Genomic DNA, 25,064 nt, shown 5'->3' with positions numbered 1-25,064 from the left:
GACTGTGAGGGCTATGAGAAAACCTTCAGCTTATGCCCCTTGAGGTAGTCTATTGTGGATTTTGAGGTGTGTTTAGGATCGTTATCCTGTTGTAGAACAGACGGTGTGATGTTTGCTTGCAGAATTTGCTGGTATTTAATTGAATTCATTCTTCCCTCTACCAGTGAAATGTTCCCCGTGCCACTGGCTGCAACACAAGCCCAAAGCATGATCGATCCACCCCCATGCTTAACAGTTGGAGAGGTGTTCTCTTCATGAAATTCTGCACCCTTTTTCTCCAAACATACCTTTGCTCATTGCGGCCAAAAAGGTGTATTTTAACTTCATCAGTCCACAGGACTTGTTTCCAAAATGCATCAGACTTGTTCAGATGTTCTTTTGCAAACTTCTGATGCTGAATTTTGTGGTGAGGACGCAGGAAAGGTTTTCTTCTGACTCTTCCATACAAGTCATATTTGTGCAGGCGTCGCTGCACAGTAGAACAGTGCACCACCACTCCAGAGTCTGCTAAATCTTCCTGAAGGTCTTTTGCAGTCAAACGGGGGTTTTGATTTGCCTTTCTAGCAATCCTACGAGCAGTTCTCTCAGCAAGTTTTCTTGGTCTTCCAGGCCTCAACTTGACCTCCACCGTTCCTGCTAACTGCCATTTCTTAATTACTTAACGAACTGAGGAAACGGCTACCTGAAAACAGTTTGCTATCTTCTTATAGCCTTCTCCTGCTTTGTGGGCATCATTTATTTTAATTTTTAGAGTGCTAGGCAGCTGCTTAGAGGAGCTCATGGCTGCTGATTGTTAAGACAAGGTTTGAGGAGTCAGGGTATTTAAAAAGTTTTGAAATTTGCATCACCTGGCCTTTCCTAATGATGACTGTGAACAAGCTAATGAAGGTCTGAGACCTTGGTAAAATTTATCTGAGAGCTCAAATCTCTTGGGGTGCCCAAACTTTTGCATGGTGCTCCTTTCCTATTTTCACTCTAAAATTGTACAAAACAAAAATAATACACTAATCTTACTTAAAATGTTGAAAAGAATGTTTCATCTTTAACTTGATGACTTTTGGAGATCAGTTCATCTTCTATTCACTTAACTATTCACAGTAACATGACTTCTGCATGCACTGTATGTCTCTGGTTTGAACAATGTTTTTGTCATCTGGACAGCGGTCATGATTCATTGCTGCAGAAGGGTACATTTTTCTTTAATCCTCCAACTCCAGTTCTCTTTCCTTCACCTCCCACCACCACCCCCCCCCCCCCAAAACTCCTGCCCCAGTCTATCCTGAAAGCATGGATCTTGGGAGTTGCTGGGTTGTAGCCTGTTCTCAGGAAACCTGGTGCAGTCATTTTTGGGTTTTAGCTGCTGCGTATCTGCTATCCTGACTCTTGGTTTAAGTGTGGAGTTGGATCTTTTTGTTTTGAAACTGTTACTCTTCGATAGTGTGGACAAACAAGTGCTTTGGATGTGGGTGATGAATGGCTTCCTAACATTCACATGATCCCTATTCCTGTCATGACTGATTGTACACATTTGTAAAGCATTGCTGACGTGGTTGTAAATAACTTCAGATTTTTTTTTATTGACCTGCTAGAAGAGGGTGAACAGCCCCCAAAGAAGAAGAAGAAGAAAGAAAAGAAGCAAGAGGTAATGGTAAAAGAGGAGGAGGAGGAGGAACCATCAACTTCTTTTGTTACAGAGGTATGGACTTTGGGGTATGTCTGTAAGTAGCATTAAAATCTTCATTGTTTCTGTCACACAGGTTGATCCGCTGATAATCCCATTGTTTCTGCTCCCATAAATTCGTAGAATGCAGATTTAACTGCTTTTATTTAAAAGTACAACCGGTTTAACCTTCCATTGCCATATGTGGACTAAATAAAACATCAGGCTTGGTTTTCCATTCCAAAGTCTCACTCCTGAAGGATTGGGTGAAAGTGTTAAATTGGGGGAAGGCTAATTACAGCAGTATTAGACAGGGACTGGGGAAAATAGACTAGGAGTGTCTATTTGAGGTTAAATCCACACCTGACTTGGGAGTCCTTTAAAGGCCAGTTGATCAGAGTTCAGTATGACAGATGAGGATGGCATGGTTTGGAAACCTTGGGTGATGAGAGATATTGTAGGTTTAGTCAAAAGGAAAAAGGAAGCATATGTAAGGTTTAGGAAGCTGAAATCAGACAAGGCCCTTGAGCAGAAGAGAACTTAAACAGGGAATTAGTAGAGATAAAAGGGCCCATGAGGTTTCCTTGGCAAGTAGGGTTGAAGAGAATCAAGGATTCTCCTTATCCCCTGCCTGAGTGGACCTACCCTTTCCCTAGCTACGTTCAAGCTCCTATATTAGGAGCAAAAGGGTAGGTCCACTCAAGGTCAAGAAGGAATTTATATGTAGAGCCAGAGGAAGTAAGTGACATCCTTGAATACTCCATATTGGTATTCACCAAGGAGAAAGACATGTTGACTTCTTAATATGGACGTGTCCTAGAATATCAACATCACGATCTTACTATCCTTCATGTCCTCTTCATGGATTGCTGATTCCAGCGCACTTTCTGTGAAGTTATCCTGCTTGAAGTTGTTATTCTTGTATCATTTATATACCATGTTACCAATTTTATCACAGAGCAAAAACTATTTGCCTTCGTAGCTCATCCAGTGTCACCTTTTGGTTTTGCATCTCTCTGAAAGAGAACATTTCACCCCATTTTAATGGATCTTGGTGACCTTGACATCTTTCATGTAGATTGTGCAAAATTGTCATTGTCTATTCCTTGTACTCTTCATCCTATTATAACTTTTTGGAAATCCATTTTAATCTTTTACTGTTTCATTCTATGTATTCTTCTATTCCTTGTAAAATTACTTAATTTGATGTCTATTTCAAATTTCTTCTTGACATTAATTTTTTTTTTACCTTTTTCATCCACTTGCTGTGTACTTCACCACACTTCATGTATATTCTATGGGACCAATTATCAAATGTTTTGCACAAACTGCATGCAATGGATTACCTTTTACCAATATGCCATTTATTGCACTAAACCTTATAAGTTGCCTGAATGATATATTACAATCCACATGTCATCCAAATTTTATCCTGTAATGACTTTTCAAGACATGTAGGTATAAACCGCTAGGTGCTTTATTCGTTGTAATCATATGTTCTTGGCAAGGCAGTCTGGTTCCAACAGTGGTAAACCAGTAGGTTACTGAGACAGGAACTTCAGAGGCTGAATCCATTTTTTCGTTAGCTGGGATGCAGTTCCTAGTATAATTGGTATTGGTGTAATTGAACAGAGAAGTGCCAGTGGTTTCTGATCGTTGTTTGATGGCTCTCCTTGAAACTCCATAAATGTATATTTGTGAATAAGCCTTGTATGTGGCATGCCCAAATATCTGCAGCAGAGATTATCTAGGATGACCCTGTATAAGGAATATTCTGGGGGTGGAGCTTTTTGAAGGGAGATGAGCTATTTTGCTCTTCCCTATCACTGGCTTTTGTACCTTCAGGACCTATGTCTTAGTTTCTTCCCTTGCGATAAGAATATGGTAAAGGCAAAGAGATTAATGGTTTTGATTTCCCTGTTGTTTTACAGACTCCAGAGAAGAAGAAGAAAAAGAAAAAGAAGAAAGTGATGGATGAATAAATATAGTCAAATTATAGTTTGGGCATCCAAATTATTTTTGCTGCTTGTAGCTCCAATGAAACCTTGTCTGAAAGTGTTAATCTTTTGTAATAAGAATTTTTTCATAACTGCAGTGAAATGCATTTTCTGTTGAAAGTCCCTGTTGATTTTCTTTTCTGTAAAACATTGTAAAGGTAAATGCCTTGTTTTTATTTTAGACCAAGTTTCCTTTTGTTAATGCTTTGTCTCCCCTCAACCACCACATCTTTATTGTGTAAAAATATATGTTGAAATTGAGAAACAAGCTTGTGTTTTCTTAGATAACGCTTAAGAATAGTTTATGTTTGATCAAGTACATGTCTTTGGTACTAATTGCATATGGTCATTGTAGGCCAGAAGTCCAGTTTACGACCTGGAAAACTTCTTGAAAAGCTATAATAGTTGACTTGTGACAACTCAGCTGGTTCACTGATGTTGTTTCGGTGACTATCGCCTACCTCCTGTAGCTTACCAATGTGGTAGAGGCTTAGAGTTTGTGCTGTTATTGGTAGTGTCTACATCCTGAAGGTGGTTTTGGTTTAATAAATCCAGAGGTAGGGTGGAGTCAGTGTTTGCATGCACAGAAAGTTTGTCCACTTAAGGTTGCAGAGAGCTGTTAATGGTCCTTGAAATGAACACACAATGGAAATTGCAAAGTTCAACATTTCTTGAATTTTAAATGGATCCTACTGCACTTTCAACTTTTCTCCAACCCATCTCTTATTCAGTCCAGTGCTTTGCCATGCTTTCACAATCCCTTCTGATCTTTCCCCCTCTAATTCCAAACAGTCTTCAGCAGAAGCTGCTTCATTCCTATGATCCATGAGGTTCAAGTCTGACTTGGTGTTGAACTTCCGTCACCTTCACCTATGTACCCATTTCTTTGGCCAGGAGTCCTCTGGTATTTTCCCTGGCTCCAGAATTCTTCATCCAACTGGATCCCTCCTTCTGCCCTTTTTCCCCTCTCTAGATCTGTTCATTACTATCTGCTGATAACATTGACCATCTCACTGACCCAGCCCCCTCTCAACTTGCAGCACTTTGCTCCCTAAGGACCAACCCTAACATCATTTCCAAATTGCTGGTAAATGTGATGCTATTGTGGTTTGGTAAACTGACCACAGAAGCTAAACACAAGCTCTGACACCCCACACCTTCCACTGGACTAATGAACAACAGGCCATTGTCTTCGTCAGTCACTGATTTAATTTTCTGTTTCCTCCACAGCTTCACAGGTCTCTTTCCTCTCCACCAACTGCTCTCTTTCCCATGCAAACCAAAGAGATAGAACATCTGCCCTTTTACCTCTTCTTACCATATAGATTCAAATAGTCCTTGTGAAACTGATTCATTTGCACTTCCAATTTAGTGTATCGCATTTGGTGCTCACAATGTAGTCTTCACATTGGAGAAACTAAACATGAGTTGGATGACAGCTTCATAGAATGCTTCTGTTCAGTCTGTATGGGGAACCCTGAGCTTTTACTTGCCTGTCACTTTAATCCTCCATCCCACTCTGACCTCTGTTTTCAGCCTCCTACATTGCTCCAAGAATGCCCAGCCTAAGGTTGTGGAATATAACTTGCCTTACAATGAGGTACGTAATGACCCCAGGGACTTGATATTGAGTTTTATATGTTCAGATAAATCCTCTTTACCTTCCTGCAGGTGTAGCAAAACCTTCCTCTTTCCTATTTTTTGTTCCATTTGCCTGTTTTTAAAATAGTTGAGTATGCACCTTGTCACAGATATTCTCTGTTCTCTGCTCATTTCTCTCAGCAACTTAATTCATGCTTGTTTTAGCACTTTTCCAGTTCTGATGAGGGACTCTTGACCTGAAACAGCAACTGTTCCTTTCCCCAGCTGAGCAATCTCTATTTCCAGCAGCTGTAGTTAGAACACAAAACATTACAGTACAGTACAGGTCCTTCGGCCCATAATGTTGTACCGACCTTTTAACCTACTCTAAGATCAATCTAACCATTCCTTCCCACATACCCCTCCATTTTTCTATCATCCATGTGCTTATCTAAGAGCCTCCTAAATGTCCCTAATGTATCTGCCTCTACCAGCACCCCTGGCAGTGTGTTCCATGTACCCACCACTCTGCGTGGAGGAGAAATAAGCTTAGTTCTGATATCCTTACTGTACATTCCTCCAATCACCTTAAAATTATGCCCACTTGTGTTAGCCATTTCTGCCCTGGGGAAAAGTCTCTGGCTATCCTCTCGATCTATGCCTCTTGTATACCTCTATCTGGTCATCTCTCATCCTCTGCTCCAAAGTGAAAAGCCCCAGCTAGCTCAACCTATCTTGATAGACATCCTCTTCAATCCAGGTAGCATCCTGGTAAATCTCTGCATTCTTTCTAAAGCTTCCACATCCTTCCTATCATGAGGTGACCAGAACTGAATAATATTCTGAGTGTGGTCTAACCAGGGTTTTTTTTAGAGCTGCAACATTACCTCGTGCCTCTTGAACTCAATCCCCTGACTAATGAAGGCTAACACATCAGACACCTGTCCTTTCCCTCATTCCATGAATATCCAAAAATCTATCAGTCTGTTTTGAATGCACTCAATCACTGAGCCTCTGTAGCCCCCCCCACCCCCCGGGAATGGTGTTCCACAGAGTGAACAAACTTATCCTCATAAGTCCTATTCTGACACCGTGTCCCCTAGTTCTAGACCGTTCAGCTGGGGAAGAAATTCTCTCTGTGGAGCCCTAAAAGAATTTCAAGTTTCAATGAGATCTCTCCTAAATGAGAGAATACTAACCTAATCTACTTGATCTTCTGATGGCAAACCAGGTGTCATTTGAGTGAGTTTTGGCTGCACTTCATCTGAGGTAAATATTTGTTATAAAACATCAGGATGGTTCCACCACAACACTGGAATATAGCACTGGTGGGTATACATATGTCACCACAGTGCAAATTTCAGAGTGTCTCAAAGCACTTTATGGTCAATACAGTGTATTTGCTAAGGTCATATCGGAAATGTGGCTGTGATTCATTCTCACCAGCTTTCACAAACAGCAACCTGATAATGACTTAGATGATGTGTTTTCATAATGCTGATTGAGGAATAGATATAATCCAGACAATGGGGGTTAACTTGCTTGCACGTTCTCAATAGAGTTGAGTGGGACATAGCTCCAATGTCACAGTTGAAAGATGGCACCTATAACATCCCTAGTATGACACTGAAGTGCTTGCTTAAAAATTGCTCAAATCTCTGAAGTGAAGAATTGATCCTGCAACTGGTGAGACAGACTATCTGGTTTAAAGTTAACAGAGAATGTTAAGTTTTGCGTCTGGTAAATGAATCCCAGACTGAGAAGAGGGTGAAGTGGCAAAAACTCTGGCCACCATTTTCCAGTCTCTTCTGCTTTCAGCCATACTGCCAGAGAACTGAAAAACATCTAATCTCATTATCTGGGCAGGTAAATTATTACACTTTTGGGATATCATTTTGCTTAAATGAGCATAGCAGCATTCGTTCAAAATTCCTTTTGTGACTGAGCTAATTGTTCTCCAATATAACTTGGGCTTTTGCCTCCTTGTCCTTGCACCTGTTTTATCTCTCTGCCTCAAAATCTGTTTATTTCTCAACTGTTCTCAGTTCTGGTAAAAGCTCATCAACCTGAAATGTTTTAAATATTTCCACAGATGTTGCTGGACCAGAGTTTTCTGATTTCATTTTAGATCTGGAACATCCATAATATTTTGCTTTTGTCCTAACGTAGTAGTTTGTAAAAGGGGCATTGGAATGGTAGCCAGGTTGCTTGGAAAATGGCAAATGGAATTCAACGTGGCAAAGTGGGAATGCATTTGGAGAGGGAAAGCAAAGAACTGCACAATAAATGAAAGAAGGTGCAAAAAGCAAACTACTGAGACATGAGATTCTGCAGATGTTCAAATCTTGAGTAACACACCCAAAATGCTGGAAGAACTCAGCAGGTCAGGCAGTATCTTTGGATGGAAATAAACAGTCGACCTTTCGGGTCGAGACCCTTCAGGATTGGAAAGGAAGAAGGCAGAAGCCAGAATAAAAAAAGTAAGGGGAGGAGCACCAGGTGATAGGTGGGTCCAGGTGAGAGGGGGAAGGTTGGTGGATGGAGGAGGGGGATGAAAGGGAATGAGTTGAGAAATGGAAGAGACAAAGGGCTAGAGAAGAAGGAATCCGATAGGAGAGGACAGTAGATGATGAAATAAAGGGAAGGAGGTGGGAAACCAGAAGGAGGTGATGGGCAGGTCTTGAGGATGAGGGAGGGGAAAGAAGGGGTAAGGGGGCCACAAGAATGGGGGGAAGGGAAAATGGGAGGGGTTACAAAAATTAGAGAAATCGAAGCTGATGCTGTCAGGTTGGAGACTACCAAGACGGAAAATGAGGTTGCTCCTCCAACCTGTATCTGGCTTCAAAGCTGCTGTGGCTTGACGTGTCAGTATGTGAATGGGAAGTGGAATTGAAGTGGCTGGCCACTGGGAAATCTTAGCTGTTGCAGCAGACAGAGTGAAGGCGCTTGAAGAAGCAATCTCCCAATCTGTGTTGGGTCTCATTGATTGTAGAGGAGGCTGCACTGGATGCAATAAATGACACCCTCAGTGAAACACTAATTGTGTTTTTTCCACTCCAGATTCCAGCATCTGTAATCTCTTGCTCCAAATGAAGGAAGGTTCTTGGAGTTGATGTCTACAAATCCTTGATGTCTACAAATCCCTGCTGTCACAGGGCAAGGAGATAAATGATTAAGAGGGCATATTTTATTGGTCACAGTCTCAAAGGGTCAATCATTAATGATGGATGTGAGAATTAATTTCTTCATCCAGAAGGTAGTGAATTTTTGGAATTCTCTGCCAAAGAGGACATAGGTAGCATAGTTGCTTAGTATATTCAAGACATAAATCGATACATAATAGAATTAAGATGTGGGACTAGAGCTGAAGTAAAACATCAGCCATGATCATATTGAATGGGGAGCGAGCACAAGAGTCAGAAGGTCTCCTGCATCCACTTGTGTGCTCTCAATCTCTCATTCCTTTGCCAGCTATGTAACAAAATTGCCACTGTCCTTTCAGTGCAACTTGATTCCATTTTGGATTCCACATTATAGTGTGAAAGGTCATGGCTGTCACGTGACATCATTGAGCACTGGTCGAAAGCGACACCACTGTCAATCAAGGTCTGGCTCCACCCACCCATTAGTGCACACTCTTGACCATTGGTTTCTGTACACACCTTTGTACCTGGCCATGACCTATTGGACCTTTTGAACCACCTGGGCTGGCTCCACCCAGCTCTCCGGCACTATAAAGAATGCCACATGTGCATGGTTCCCCCTCTTTTGATTGCTGCAGGAATTGAAACCATGCCGAAGGGACCATTGGTAAGAGTGTGCACTTCCACAGGGGTTAGGGGCGTCATGAGTAAATTCCTGGTAGCATAGAGCCGATGCTTATCTAGAGTCGGTGTTCAGGCATTGTATTGTTTTTTCCCTGATCATTTGTAACCAGTTCGTCGTGTGTGTGTGTGCACCTCACCCCGTTGCGATTTCCCCCACGTTTCACGATCACCTGTGTGTGTGTGTGTGCATCCGTTCCTATTCATTCTGTTCCCGTGTTTTTCTTTGTGATTAGATGATTTTTAGAACTCCAAAGACTGTGTCCAGAGTCCTCTACCTTTGAGACCTCAAAGAACTTTTTCCCACAACATTTGGCACTGCGAGCAGGGTCTTAAAGGTCTTGGCTGGACACAGACATGGGTAGGATGTTCAGGAACAGGGGAAAGGAGGCGAGTGCAGGCACTGAGGAGAGGATTCCTGGGTGGACCGATGAGAGTGAGGGATTTGGGAGCTTGGCCAGCATCCTGGCAGACCACGGTAGGCCAGTGGACTGGGCTGAGCAGTTAGATCCACATGGTGAGAAACTGGGGCACCACATGGTGGCCCTCCTCCAGAAGTCGCTGTTCCTCAGAGTCAAAGGGGTGCCTTCTGGCTCCTGGCGTCCCTCCTGAGATGCCAGGTTGGGATTACTAGCCAGTTGCAGAGTACATGTCTCCAGAAGGAAAAGGAGATAGAGGAGCTCCAGCAGCGATGCTGTATGCAGCAGGAGGCAGTTCAGACTGCACAGACCCGGGCCAACGACCTTGAGGCCAGGGGTACCAAGGTCGCCTGCAGGCTGATTCAGCTGCAGCAGGCGCAGGCAGCCTGCAGGTCTGGCTGGCAGCCAGACCCGTTCAAAATCCGAGCCTTGGTCCAGCACTGAGACAAGCTGGACACATGGCTGGGCGGTGGGGACATATGAATGGATAATGATGAGGAGGGGGTACCCGAGGAGCATGAGTCCCATCACACCCACCCTCCCCCCTATGCACCCGAACCCCTGCAGGCTTGACCTGTCACCACACGGTCCCAGGTCTGCCACAGAAGGGAAGGGAGTCAGGATGGGACCTCTGCAGGGGAAAGTGCCCGTGGTCCCTCCGAGACCACGGAGACCCGGGACTTCTCCGTTAAGGAGCTTACGCAGCTGGCAGATCGGTACCGTCAGCAGTCGGACGAACAACTGGCCGCGTGGCTGCTTCGGCTGTGGGATGAGGGGGGCCCCAATGTGAGCCTCTCTCACTAGGAAGCGAGTGCCCTGGGGAGCTTGTCGGACCAACAGAGCATTAACAATGCCCTGCGGGCACCACCGGGAGGGATTGGGGACACCGCCACCCTGTGGGATTGAGTAGTGACTGCCGTGAGGTCCCGGTACCCTACCCTCCTTGAGTGGGACTTATACGGGCAACCACAGTGGAGCACAGTTAGTGAGGGCACCAGGGTCATCAGGGAATGGGCGCTTGTGACTGTCATCTCTCCGGGGACCTGCAACTTCAAGCTGTTAGAGAACACCACCGCAACCAGTGTGCTAACGGTCGCGGTGTCACCACCGCGCACCCTGACCTGAGGCCAGTGGTCCTGCCCCTCATGGAACCGGCTGATGGGAAGACCGTATGGGAAGCCATCACTCTCCTGGAAGGGCTAGAGTACATGCAGTGGGGGGCACCCACCCTGGTCTGTAGAGCGGAGATGAGGGCTGGGGACACCACCTCTCGTCTCACACGCAAACAGTTGTACCTGGACCTGTTGCGCGCAGGGGTGGACTGCGTCAGCATAGATGGGGTCTCGACCTCCACTCTCCATGCACGATGGAAGGAGATCTGCAGGGGGAAGACCCACAGCCACCCCGGGTCCAAGTCCGGCACAGGGGGCGCCCCCAACCGCCAGACCACGTGGGCTGCCCTCGCAGACACTGATACTGCCTCTGCCCCTCCCCCACCTGAAACAGCCTTCCCTGCTCTCCGGGCTCAGCTCCGGAACCTGCTGCGACAGGAAATGTCCCATTTCCGCCACCAGGAACCCTCACCCACAGGGTGGCAGACCTCCACCCCCCTCCCATAGGATGAAGGCCAGGGTCCCCAGCGTGTCTGCTCCATCACCCTCCCCTGCCCGGGGGACCTGAGGCCACATATACCCGTAGCGGTACACTGGGGAAAGGGGAACGTGCAGAGGTGGATGGCACTTGTTGACATGGGTGCCCAGCACACCATCGTCCCGGGGAACCCCGCTGTGTGGAAGGGGGCCCAAATGCAGTTGGGGGAGGGTTCCATTTTGCCCACGAGGGAAGTCAAGGTCCGCACGGCCATCGGCAATCAACCTCCTCGAACTGTAACTGTTTTAATCGCGGACTCATCTAAATGCATACTGGGGATTAATGTTTTAAAGGGACAGTCCCTACACACCAACCAGGGCAAGTGCACTTTTGGAGTCGCCCGGGCTACAGTGGTAGTTGGGGCGGCCAAGTGGGAACGGGTTGTTGTTCCACCTCCCTCCAAGGTCGTCTGCAGTCGACAGTATAGGGTGCGAGGCCGTCCAAGCCCTGCTGCAGGAGGGAGTCATCCGACCCGCAGCCTCCCCCTTCAATAGCCCCATTTGGCCTGTCCACAAAAAGAATGGGACATGGCGCATGACAGTGGACTACAGACACCTGAACAAGGCTGCCCTCCGCCCCCCCCCCCCCCACCTCGCTGCTGCCGTGCCCAACATAGTCACTCTGGTGGAGGATACTTCCGGGCGCCTGGAGAAACCGTGGTATGCTGTTGTGGTTCTGGCCAATGCATTCTTCTCCATCCCCCTCCATCACACCTCCCAGGACCAATTTGCATTCACCTGGGACAGGAGACAATACACATTCCAACGTCTACCACAAGGGTACATTCATAGCCCCGCAATATGCCATGGGTTAATCTCCCGGGACTTGCAAGCCATTCACCTTCCCCCGGGGTGTCAGTCACCCATTACATAGACGACATACTCTTACAGGGGCCTTCAGAGGCCATTGTCTCAGAGGCTCTCGACATGCTAATCTCCTCCCTCAGAGAGCAGAGCTGGGCCATTAGTATGGAAAAGGTACAAGGCCCAGCCCAGAATGTATTGTTTCTCGGGATCCAGTGGCACGCAGGCAAACAAGACATTCCTGAAACTGCATGAAATAAGATTTTAAATTTTGCCATCCCCACCAACAAGATTGACACCCAGAATTTCATGGGCCTCCTTGGCTATTGGCAGCAACACAAACCCCACCTTACCATGCTCCTGAGACCCCTCTATAAGGTCTCCTGCAAGAAAGCCGCCTTCTCCTGGGGGCTTGAACTGCAGGCTGCCTTTGAGGCAGCCAAGCAAGCAGTGGAGCAAGCCCTGCCCCTCACCACCTGCCAGGAAGGGGTCCCCTTCGAGTTACAGGTCTCGGCTAGCAAGTCGGTTGCCAAATGGAGCCTCTGGCAGAAGGTCCAGGGGCGCAGGGTCCTGCTCGGCTTCTGGACCAAATCATTGCCTGAGGCCGCCACCCGCTACAGCCCTTTCAAGCACCAGCTGCTTGCCTGCTACCTGGCGCTCCTCGCAACCGAGCACCAAACCGGTACCAACCCCGTGGTCCTTCGCCCCCACCTGCCCATAATGTGTTGGGCCAAGTTCCCCAACTCCACACACAAAGAGGGCCGAGCCCAGACGTCCTCAATAGTGAAGTGGAAGTGGTACATCGCGGACTGGGCCGAACCCGGTCCGGAAGGGATCAACCATCTCCACAAACAGGTTATGTCCTTCCCCCAGTCCCAGGACCCACCCCCGGACATACCTGAGATCCAGCCCTCTCCCGTGTCCTGGGGCCAAACCTTCGACTCCCTTGACCCCGAACTAAACAGCACGCCTGGTTCACGGTTGGCTCCAGCCGCTGGAAAAACAGGAAACAGTATTGAAAGCGGCGGCACTTCATCCCACCACGGGGAAAACCTTGACAAAAGAGGGAGCGGGTGGGTCTAGTCAATTGGCCGAACTGGCGGCGGTAGCACTCACCCTACAGAACACCACCGGGCCAGTCTACATCTATACCAGCTCTTGGGCAGTGGCCAACGGTATTGCGGAGTGGATGGCACGGTGGCAGGAAACGGGGTGGGAAATTCATGGACGCCCCCTCTGGGGACAGGGACACTGGCGTTTCATCTGGGATCAGGCCACCCACAGACAGATTTCAGTCCACCACGTGGATGCTCATACCCACAAAAATACCCAGGAGGCCATACATAATGCCTCTGTGGACCAGGCTGCCCAGATATGCTGCGCTACCGCCTCCCCGGAGGAACCCACCTCAGCAACTTAGCTGCATGGGCACACCTCAAGAGTGGTCACCTAGGGGCTGACAGTATACGGCACTGGGCAGAGCAGTTTGGGGTTGCCCTCACAGTGGACCAATGCAAGACCACTATTGTAAACTGCCCCATCTGCCAACAAGAGGCTGGCCAGCAGAGCCACCGGGTCACATTCGCCGCGTCACGGGGAGCGGGTTGCATGTGGCAAGTAGACTACATTGGACCACTGCCACGCCACAATAAAAAGCAATACGCCCTGACGATGGTGGACACATACTCGGGTGTCCTGGTGGTGGTGCCCTGTGAGGGGGCTGACCAGAACAGCACCATCAAAGATTGCAGTACCTCTCCTCCATCTAGCTTAAGGAGATTAGGAGAGTCAGAAGGGGGCATGAGAAGGCCTTGGTGGGCAGGATTAAGGAAAACCCCAAGGCATTCTACAAGTATTTAAAGAGCAAGAGGATAAGATGCGAAAGAATAGGGCCTATCAAGTGCAGCAATGGGAAGGTGTGTATGGATCCGGAAGAAGTAGCGGAGGTACTTAATGAATACTTTACATCAGTATTCACTACGGAAAAAGATCTGGGGGATTGTAGTGCGGACTTGCAGCGGGCTGAAAAGCTTGAGCATGTAGATATTAGGAAAGAGGAGGTGCTGAAGCTTTTGGAAAGCATCAAGTTGGATAAGTCGCCGGGACCGGATGAGATGTACCCCAGGCTGCTGTGGGAGACGAGGGAAGAGCCTCTGACGATGATCTTTGAATCGTCGATGGAGACAGGAGAGGTTCCGGAAGATTGGAAGGTTGCAGATGTTGTTCCCTTATTCAAGAAAGGGAGTAGAGATAGCCCAGGAAATTATAGACCAGTGAGTCTCACCTCAGTGGTTGGTAAGCTAATGGAGAAGATCCTGAGAGGCAGGATTTATGATTAGGATAATCATAAATTATAATTAGGATTTATGATAATATGATTAGGAATAGTCAGCATGGCTTTGTCAAGGGCAAGTCCAGCCTTATGAGCCTGATTGAATTTTTTGAGGATGTGACTAAACACAACGATGAAGGGAGAGCAGTAGGTGTAGTGTATATGGATTTCAGCAAGGCATTTGATAAGTACCCCATGCAAGGCTTATTGAGAAGGTAAGGAGGCATGGGATCCAAGGGGACATTGCAGTATGGATCCAGAACTGGCTGGTCCACAGAAGGCAAAGAGTGGTTGTTGAAGGGTCATATTCTGCATGGAGGTCAGTGACCAGTGGTGTACCTCAGGGATCTGTTCTGGGACCCTTGCTCTTTGTGATTTTTATAAACAACCTGGATGAGGAAGTGGAGGGATAGGTTAGTAAGTTTGCAGATGACACAAAGGTTGGGGGTGTTGTGGATAGTTTGGAGGGCTGTCAGAGGTTACAGAGGGATATAGATAGGATGCAAAGTTGGGCTGAGAAGTGGCAGATGCAGTTCAACACAGAGAAGTGTGAAGTGGTTCATTTTGCTAGGTCAAATATGATGGCAGAATATAGTATTAATGATAGGACTCTTGGCAGCTTGGAGGATCAGAGGGACCTTGGGGTCCGAGTCCATAGGACACTCAAAGCGGCTGCACAGGTTGACTCTGTGGTTAAGAAGGCATATGGTGTATCATCCTTCATCAATCGTGGAATTGAATTTAGGAGCCGAGAGGTACTGTTGCAGCTATATAGGACCCTGGTCAGACCCCACTTGGAGTACTGTGCTCAGGTCTGGTCACCTCACTAGTGGAAGGATGTGGAAGCCATAGAAAGAGTGCAGAGGAGATTTACAAGGATGCTGCCTGGAATGCAGAGCATGCCTTATGAAAACAGGTTGAGGGAACTCGGCCTTTTCTCCTTGGCGCGATGGAGGATGAGGTATATAAGATGATGAGAGGTATTGATCATGAAGATAGTCAGAGGCTTTTCCCCAGGGCTGAAATGGTGGCCACAAGAGGACATAGGTTTAAGGTGCTGGGGAGTAGGTATAGAGGGGATGTCAGGGGTAAGTTTTTTACTCAGAGCGTGGTGAGTGTGTGGAATGGGCTGCCACCAACGGTGGTGGAGGTGGATACGATAGAGTCTTTTAAGAGACTGTTGGATAGGCACTTGGAGCTGAGAAAAATGGAGGGCTATGTAATTTCTAAGATAGGGACATGTTTGGCACAGCTTTGTGGGCCGAAGGGCCTGAATTGTGCTGTAGTTTTTTTCTATGTTTCTATGGAGTCCTATGGGAGATATAATCTGATCAGGGCTCACACTTTGCGGGGGCTAAAGTACAGAACTGGACGGCTGAGGCGGGGATCTCGTGGCTGTTCCACATCCCCTACCATCCACAGGCATCGGGCCTGATAGAAAGAATGAACAGCCTGCTGAAGGAAACGATACGCACGCTAACGCCTTCCCGCACACTGCAGTGGTGGTCGGGCGTGCCGCAGCAGGCCGTTGACCAGCTCAATACACGGCCCACTGGCCAAGGGGGGTCCCCATTATCCCGCCATCTGGCACACTCCCCACCACCCGACTTACAAAACCCCTCACCCCCCAAGACCGAAAACTCAGGGAGAGTGTGGGTCCGACAGCCACAGGGCTCCCCTCAGAAGGGAGAAGTTATTGCGCGTGGTCCCGGGGACACCCGTTGGGTCGCGATTCCGGGTCAAACTAACCTATCCTGTCTTCATACCCAACACCTGACCCGCCGAGGGAATGAGTCTGTTCCTTCTGTTCCTCAACACCACACCCCCCACCCCCTACAGGATGATGGCACTACTCCAGTCACTGCTTCACTGCTCACTGCAATGATCGGCATTGGAACACCTGCTAACACCTTCCTCCGAATCGCATACGAATTTGCCAACACCTCCAACCAATCAGACTGCTGGATTTGCTTCTGAACCCCAGCACATGCCGGTGAAGCTCTACCACTTACAGCGATCCCCCTGGATGATCTCCAAATGAACTGTCAGGTTCAGTATATCGGTTTGGGGTGGGGCTGGATGGCAGTCCCCCACCACTCCCCTCACCACTACAGGACATTCCTTCCAGCGATTCCTGATGGGGTGGGTGTTTCAGGAACTGGTATTTCCCTTCCTACAATTTGACCTCCACCCAAGTCCCGACCCTTAGACTCATCCCACAGCCGCTGAGTAAGTTGAGGGAATGCTGGTGTAGACCCCAGAATGAGCACAATTCCACCTTTTCAGTTGGCCATAGTGATTGTGAGCAAAACTGGTACCCAGGGTCCTCAGTGACCACCGCCGGCGGTGCTGCTAAGCTTGGGGCTCCCTGGACTTTGAACGGGACCCACTGGATTTGTGGCCACCGTGCTACCCGTGGCTCCCCATGAGCTGGTACAGTTGCTGCTTTCCAGCATTTGTGGTGCCCTGTATCCACGTTCTCGATGACTTTGGGGAGCACCCAGCATACAGTGACCACTGGGACAAGAGGGCTATCACGGAGGTGGAGAGGTTCTGGATGATAGCCTTTCCCATGTATGGCACGACCCAACTGTCCCGTGAAGTCATCCAGACGACCAGCGTGCTTCAGACGCTGGCCAACGAAATGGAAATGTCACTGCAACGCACCGAGGAGCTGGCTGCCATCAAATTGGTAGACCTGCAGAATCGGATGGGGCTGGACTAACTACTCACTGCGGATGGTGGCACCTGTGCAGTGATTGGTAAGGAGTGTTGTACCTTTATCCCTGATGAGTCCAGCAACATCACCAACCTGGCTGCTCATATTCAGGACTCGGTGGCTAAAATTCAAAAAGCAAGGGACCAGCTCCTCCAGCATGACACCTCATGGGGAAACTGGTGGCCGTTTGGGTCACTGGGGGGATGGTGGGAAACTGTCATCCACTGGGCCACCGCCCTTGTTCTAATTGTTATAGCTATCTGTATTTTGTGCTGTGCTTGTCAGATTATTAGAACCACTTCTGCCTTCCATTAGTACCGCACACTGACGCATATTTCTTAGCTTAGTTATAGCTATTCCCATGATTGGCCATGGTGTAACTTTTGAGGGGTGGAATGTAGTGTGAAAGGTCATGGCTGTCACGTGACACCATTGAGCACTGGTTGAAAGCGACACCACTGTCAGTCACGGTCTGGCTCCACCCACCCATTAGTGCACACTCTTCACCATTGGTTTCTGTACACACCTTTTGTAACTGGTCATGACCTATTGGACCTTTTGAATTATAAAGAATGCCACATGTGCATGGTTCACTTTCTTTTGATTGCTGCAGGAATCGAAACCACGCCGAAGGGACCATTGGTAAGAGTGTGCACTTCCACAGGGGTTAGGAGCATCCTGAGTAGATTGCCGGTAGCATAGAACATAGAACATAGAAAACCTACAGCACAATTCAGGCCCTTCGGCCCACAAAGCTGTGCCAAACATGTCCCTACCCTAGAAATTACTAAGTTTACCCATGGGCTTCTACTTTTCTCAGCTTCATATACCAATGCAAAAGTCTCTTAAAAGACCCTCTTAAAAGCGTAGAGCCGATGCTTGTCCAGAGTCAGGGTGTTCAGGCATTGTATTATTTTTTCCCTGATCATTTGTAACCAGTTCGCCGTGTGTGTGTGTGTGTGTGTGTGTGTGTGTGTGTGTGTGTGTGTGCACCTCACCCCTGTTGCGATTTCCCCCACATTTTGCAATCCCATGTGTGTGTGTGTGCATCTGTTGCCATTCATTCTGTTCCCGCATTTGTCTTTGTGATTAAATCAATTTTAAAACTCCAAAGACTGTGTCCAGAGTCCTCTACTTTTGAGACCTCAAAGAACCTTTTCCCACAACACACATCCAGAACATCTTTTGTGTTACCCTCTGTCATGCCATTTCAAAAATAAAATTAGATTTGCCAGACGATTTGTTTCAATAAATCTGTGCAGGCCAAACCTCCCTGATTCATGAAGCGTTTCCAAGTGAGAACTAATGTCGTTAAAAATTATTAATATTCAAATCACTCTCGTTAGACTAATTGGCTGGTTTATTCCTCTTCCCTGACTAAAACAGCAATGTAGCATTCAAAATATTTCAATCCTTGGACACCATTCCTGTATCCAAGAAGATTAGAATCAGAATTTCTGCTTTGTCCACTTTAGCTTCCTTATAATGTAAAAAGTGAAAAAAAAACTCCGGCGGTTTCGTTTCAGGTTGTTTCGGCAAGCTTCAGAGCAACTAAGTGTTTCTTTCTAATCGGGAATAGTGGGGCAAGACTGCACAGGCACGTGATGTAAGCGGGTAGCGTGTGAGCAGTTTAAAAAGAAGACCGCCATAACCAGCGGGCTGCATTCGGAGCGGGCAATGGAGTGAGAGGTAGCAGAGTGATTGGTCTTTGGCTCAACGGGCTGAGGCGGTAACGGGGCAAGGTGAGGTAGGTGCTAATTGAGGAAAGGAAGGAGTATGAGTAATGTTTTCTGTGCTCAGTGTCAGATGTGTGAAGTCCTGGAGTCTCCCAGCCTCCAGGACGGCCACATCTGCGCCCAGTGTGTCAAGCTGCAGCTCCTGAGGGACTGCGTTAGGGAACTGGAGAGGCAGCTCGATGACCTTTGTCTGGTCAGAGAGAATGAGGAGGTGATAGAAAGGAGTTATAGGCAGGTGGTCACATCGGGGCCACAGGAGGCAGGCAAGTGGATCACAGGGAGGAAGGGGAAGAGTCAGGTACTAGAGAGTACCCCTGTGGCTGTACCCCTTGACAATAAGTACTCCTGCTTGAGTACTGTTGGGGGAGACAGCCTACCTGGGGGAAGCAACAGTGGCAGTGTCTCTGGCACAGGGTTCGGCCCTGTGGCTCAGAAGGGTAGGGAAAGAGAGAGGAGGGCAGTAGTGATAGGGGACACTATAGTTAGGGGGTCAGACAGGCGATTCTGTGGACATGAATGAGAATCCCGGATGGTATGTTGCCTCCCAGGTGCCAGGGGCCGGGACATCTCTGGTCGGGTCCACAGCATTCTTGAGCAGGAGGGAAAGCAGCCAGAAGTCGTAGTACATGTTCACAAGATCACAAGACAAAGGAGCAGAAGTAGGCCATTCAGCCCATCGAGTCTGCTCCATGAGCTAAACTAAAACTATTCCCATCTAGCCCCAATTTCCGGCCTTTTCCCCATATCCCTTGATACCTTGACTAATTAGTTCTGAGCCCTCTCCAACATCAGTACATCCTTCCTAAGATAAGGGGCCCAAAACTGCACACAGTATTCCAAATGAGGCCTCACCAGTGCCCCATAGAGTCTCATCAACACTTCCTTACTTTTGGAAGTTATACCTCTCAACACAGCAATTCACTTTTTTTACCGCTGATCCAACCTGGTGGTTAACCTTTAGGGTATCCTGCACGAGGACCCCCAAGCTCCTTTGTACTTCTGTACTTTGAATTTTCTCCCCATCTAGATAATAATCTGCCCGTTTATTTCTGTTTCCAAAGTGTACAACTGCACATTTCTCAACATTGAATCTCATCTGCCATTTCTTTGCCCATGCTCCTAAACTATCTAAGTCTTTCTGCGACCTTTCTGTTTCTTCAATACTCCCTACTCCTCCACCTATCTTGGTGTCGTCTGCAAACTTAGCCACAAAACTATTAACTCCATAATCCAAATCATTGAAATACAATGTAAAAAGAAGCGGCCCCAACACCGACCCCTGCGGAACACCACTGGTAACCAGCAGCCAACCAGAACAGGATCCCTTTATTCCCACCCTTTGCTTTCTGCCTATCAGCCAATGCTCCACCCATTCTGTTATCCTACCTGTAATTCCATGAGCTCTCATCTTATTAATCAGCCTCTTGTGCGGCACCTTGTCGAAGACCTTTTGAAAGTCTAAATACACAACATCCACAGCCTCTCCCTTATCCACCCTACCTGAGATTTCCTCAAAAAACTCCAATAGGTTGGTCAGGCAGGACTTTCCCTTCATGAAACCATGCTGGCTTGGACCTATCTTGCCTTGTGCCTCTAGGTATTCCATAACCTCATCCTTGAGGATTGATTCCAATAACTTTCCAACCACTGATGTCAGACTAATAGGTCTGTAATTTCCTTTATGCTGCCTCCCACCTTTCTTATACAGTGGAACTACACTTGCAACCCTCCAGTCCTCCGGAACCATGCCGGAGTCTATAGATACCTGGAAAATTATCACCAATGCCTCCGCAATCTCTAAAGCTACCTCCTTCAGAACCCAAGGGTGCACTTCATCCGGACTTATCTCTTTTTAGTCCATTTAGCTTCCCAAGCACCTTCTCTCTAGTAATCTTGACTGAACTCAGTTCTATCCCCTGAGACCCCTCACTATCAGGTATATTGCTGATGTCCTCCACAGTGAAGACCAATGCAAAATACTCATATAGTTCCTCCGCCATCTCTTTGTTATCCATTATAATCTCTCCCGAACCATTTTCAATTGGTCCTATATCAACCCATGTCTCTCTTTTACTCTTCATATATTTACTCTTAGTATCCTTTTGAATGTTATCTGCCAATCTCCTTTCATAATTCATCTTTTCTTTCCTAATGACCTTCTTAGTTTCTTTCTGTAAGTTTTTAAAAGTTTCCCAGTCTTCTGTTTTCCCACTAATTCTTGCCTCCTTGTCTGCCCTCCCTTTTGCTTTTATTTTAGCCTTAACCTCTCTCGTTATCCACATTTGTGCCATTTTTCCATTCATAACCTTCTTTTTTCTTGGAATATATCTATCCTGCATTTTCCTTATTTCTTGTAGGAATTCCACCCATTTCTGCTCTGCCATCCCTCCAGCTAGCTTACTTTTCCAATCAATTTGGGCCAGTTCCTCTCTCATACCACTGTAATTTCCTTTGTTCCACTGAAATATTGATGCACCTGCTATCAGCTTCTCCTTTTCAAATTTGAAACTGAACTCAATCATATTGTGATCGCTAGTCCCTAATGGTTCCTTTACCTTTAGTTCCCTAATCACCTCTGGTTCGTTGCACAGCACCCAATCCAAAACAGCCGATCGCCTGGTGGGGTCATCAACAAGTTGCTCCAAAAAGCCATCCCGTAGACATTCCACAAACTCACTCTCCTGAGATCCACTGCCTTCCTGGCTTTCCCAATCCACCTTCATGTTAAAATCCCCCATAATTATCTTGATGTTGTCTCTCTGACACGCTTTTTCTATTTCTAACTGTAACTTATAGTCCTTATTAAGTCTAAATAGGTAGAAAAAGGGATGAGGTCCTGATGAGAGAGTTTAGGGAGCTAGGCAGAAGGCTAAAGAACAGGACCTCAAGGGTAGCAATCTCAGGATTGCTGCCAGTGCCACATGATGGTGAAGGTAAGAATAGGAGGAGATGGCAGATGAATGCGTGGCTGAGGAGTTGGTGCAGGGGCAAGGTTTTAGATTTTTGGATCATTGGGATCTCTTCTGGGGAAGGTGGGACCTGTGCAGAGTGGATAGGTTACACCTGAACTCGAGGGGGACCAATATCCTTGCAGGCAGGTTTGCTAGTGTGGTTCGGGACGGTTTAAACTAGTTTGCAAGGGGCATGGGAACTGGAGGGATAGGTCAGTTGAAGAAATGCATGGAGTAAAGTCAGATCTAACATATAGAGAGGATTTGAGGAAAGAGAAGCAGAGTACAGGGTATATAAGTAGAAAGGTGGATGGGCTGAAGTGCATTTACTTAAATGCAAGAAGTATCAAGAATAAGGGAGATGAACTGAGAGCTTGGATAAGTACATGGGACTACGATATTGTGGCTATTACAGAGACATGGCTGACATCAGGGCAAGAATGGATATTGAATATTCCTGGTTTTTAGTGTTTTAAAAGGGAGGGAGGGAGAAGAGGAGGAGGGGTGGCGTTACTGGTCAGGGACACTGTTACAGCTGCAGAAAGAGCGGATAATGTAGAAGGATCCTCTCTAGAGTCAGTATGGATGGGGGTTAGGAATAAGAAAGGAGCAGTTTCTCTACTGGGAGTATTCTATGGGCCCCCTGGTAGCAGCAGGGATACTGAGGAGCAGATTGGGAGACAGATTTTGGAAAGGTGCAAGAATAACAAGGTTGTTATCATGGGAGACTTCAACTTCCCAAATATTGATTGGCACCTGCTTAGTACCAAAGGTTTAGATGGGGCAGAGTTTGTTAAGTGTGTCCAGGACGGATTCCTGTCACAGTATGTTGACAGGCCGACTAGAGGGAATGCCATATTAGATCTAGTATTAGGTAATGAACCAGGTCAGGTGACATCTTATCTGTGGGTGAGCATTTGGGGGACAGTGACCACCGCTCCATAACCTTCAGCATTGTCATGGACAAGGATAGAAGCAAAGAGGACAGGAAAATATTTAATTGGGGAAGGGCAAATTATGAGGCTATAAGGCTAGAATTTGCGAGTGTAAACTGGGATCACATTTTTGAAGGTAAATGTACTATGGAGGTGTGGTTATTGTTCAGGGATCTCTTGCAGGATGTTAGGGATAAATTTGTCCCGGTGAGGCAGAGAAAGAATGGCAGGGTGAAGGAACCATGGGTGACAAGAGAGGTGGAAAAACTAGTTAGGAGGAAGAAGGCAGCATACATAAGGTGTAGGCAGCAAGGATCAGAAAGGGCTCAGGAGGAATATAGGGTAGCAAGGAAGGAACTTAAGAAGGGGCTGAGGAGAGCAAGAAGGGGACATGAAAAGGCCTTGGCGAGTAGGGTTAAGGAAAACCTCAAGGCTTTTTTCACTTATGTGAAGAGCAGAAGGATGGCGAGAGTGAAGGTAGGACTGATTAGAGACAAAGATGGGAAGATGTACCTGGAAGCTCTGGAAGTGGGTGAAGTCCTCAATGAATACTTCTCTTCAGTATTCCCCAAGGAGAGGGGCCTCGATGACGCTGAGGATGGTGTTGGTAAGGTTAATGTTCTAGAGCATGTGGAAATCAAGAGAGAGGATGTGTTGGAGCTGTTAGAAAATACTAGGACAGATAAGTCCCCAGGGCCTGACGGAATATTCCCCAGGCTGCTCCACGAGGCGAGGGAGGAGATTGCTGAACCCTGAAGAGGGGAGTGTTGGAGATGTGAGGAAGGTTCATCAATGAGGGATAAGGACTCTTTGGCAAAGAAGTGAGCACGGAGGTGAAGGTGACAGAAGAAGAGCTCGACATCATGATGGGCTCAGAACTCACTGAAGTGCGGGCACATGGGTATGAAGGTGAGGCCTCTGAGGACAGACCGTTCTGTCTCAGAGAGGGTGAGGTTAGAGAGGATGGTGAAGACATGGCAGGGGTTAGAGCTGGGGCAGGTATGGGGTCAGTGGAATGGGAGGCAGGGCTTGGGGAGGAGGGAGAAGAGGGAGGTTTGGGTGGTGTTTGGATCAGGGACGGGATACAAGTTCAGATGGGGGTGGGAAAGCATAGTGGGATCGGCTGGAGAAGAGCAGGGACGCCCCCGCTCAGCATCATGGATCTGGGCCTGAAGGTGAGCAAGAGAGTGGGGAATTAGGGTAGAATTAGGCAAAACTGCAAGACTTTGTTGGTTGTTAGCTGCACAGGCATCCTAATAACATGATACTTTATACTTTTTTTCTAGTTAAATTAATTATTTCTTTCCCTCCCTGCTTGGCTGCTATTTTGGTATGCTTTTACTGCTTTCTACTGTGAAGACACATACAAACTACTGGTTAAATGTCACCTCCTACTTTCAACTTTCATTTTTCGTTGTTCCTTTCTGTAAGCATATTGAACTTAATTTGGCTCACTATTACCTGCTATTATCGCAGCAAGCAGTCAAGAAAGCAAACGATATGTTGGCCTTCATTTCAAGAGGGTGAGTAGAGGAGCAAGGATGTCTGTCTACAATTATACAGGGTGTTTGTGAGACCACACCTTCAGTACGTGTAATTCCTGACTGCTGTGTAGGAAGCGATTGAGTCGACCAGGTTTGTTTTTACTGGAGTTTAGAAGAATGGAAAAGCATCCATGTGAAGCTTAAAAATTTCTAAAGAAAGAGCTTTGACCCGAAATGTTAACTTTTTCTTCTTTCCACAGTTGCTGTCTGACCAGCATTTTCTGTGTTTATATCTTACCAAACTCTGACAGGGCCAGGCAGATGGCTGGTGGAGGATTTTTCCCATCTGAGACGCTAAGACTGAGAGATCACAGTCTCAGGTTGCGGGTCAAGACATCTAAGACTAGGATGAGAAGAAATTCCTTTACTCAGAGTGATGAAGCTACACAACCTGGTACCATAGAAGGCTGTAGATGCCCAATCACTGAATATAATTGAAGAGGAGACAGATACACTTCTAGATGCAAAAGGCATCCAGGACTATGGGGAGAGGTAGGAATATGGTATTGAGGCAGATGATCAGCCATAATCTTATTGAGTTGCAGTGGATGCTCAAATGGTTGAGCATCTACTCCTGCTCCTATTTTCTATGTTGTCCCATTGAGGTGCTCTTCCCTTGCCCTACTCTGCACCAAGGATCTCGTTGCTTTTTAACAACTTATTTTTAAACATTTCTTGCCTTCAGCAGCAATTTGTGTATGTGAACGCTAAAACTCTCTGTTAAAATCTCCTTTAAAATTGTACTACTTGGTTTATATTACATCTTCCACTCTTCCTTAAAATGGATCAATTCGCACTTCTCTGCATGAAATCTCATCTACCACGTGTCTGCCCATTTATGTTCTTAGTCTGCTATCATACTCATTGTTTTCTACTTGGTCAATAATATGGAGTATAACAAAATAGGAAATAA

General features: G+C 46.9%; 1 protein-coding gene across 2 annotated transcripts in view; it reads left to right on the top strand.

The window, feature by feature from the left end:
- Positions 1–3,937, top strand: part of nop58 (NOP58 ribonucleoprotein homolog (yeast)) — a 31,177-nt gene extending 27,240 nt beyond the window's left edge. The window contains exons 13-14 of one of the 2 annotated variants that reach the window (XM_052027066.1): positions 1,590–1,696; positions 3,592–3,937. In XM_052027066.1, the coding sequence (XP_051883026.1) occupies positions 1,590–1,696; positions 3,592–3,642 (158 nt within the window). In that variant the 3' untranslated portion in view covers positions 3,643–3,937. The remainder of the gene's footprint in view (positions 1–1,589; positions 1,697–3,591) is intronic. The other variant, XM_052027057.1, reaches the window with a different exon arrangement.
- Positions 3,938–25,064: the final 21,127 nt, after the last annotated feature.

This window comes from Pristis pectinata, chromosome 1 (assembly GCF_009764475.1).
Source record: "Pristis pectinata isolate sPriPec2 chromosome 1, sPriPec2.1.pri, whole genome shotgun sequence".
Taxonomy (NCBI): Eukaryota; Metazoa; Chordata; class Chondrichthyes; order Rhinopristiformes; family Pristidae; genus Pristis; species Pristis pectinata.
This window is presented reverse-complemented; position numbering and strand designations above follow the sequence as displayed.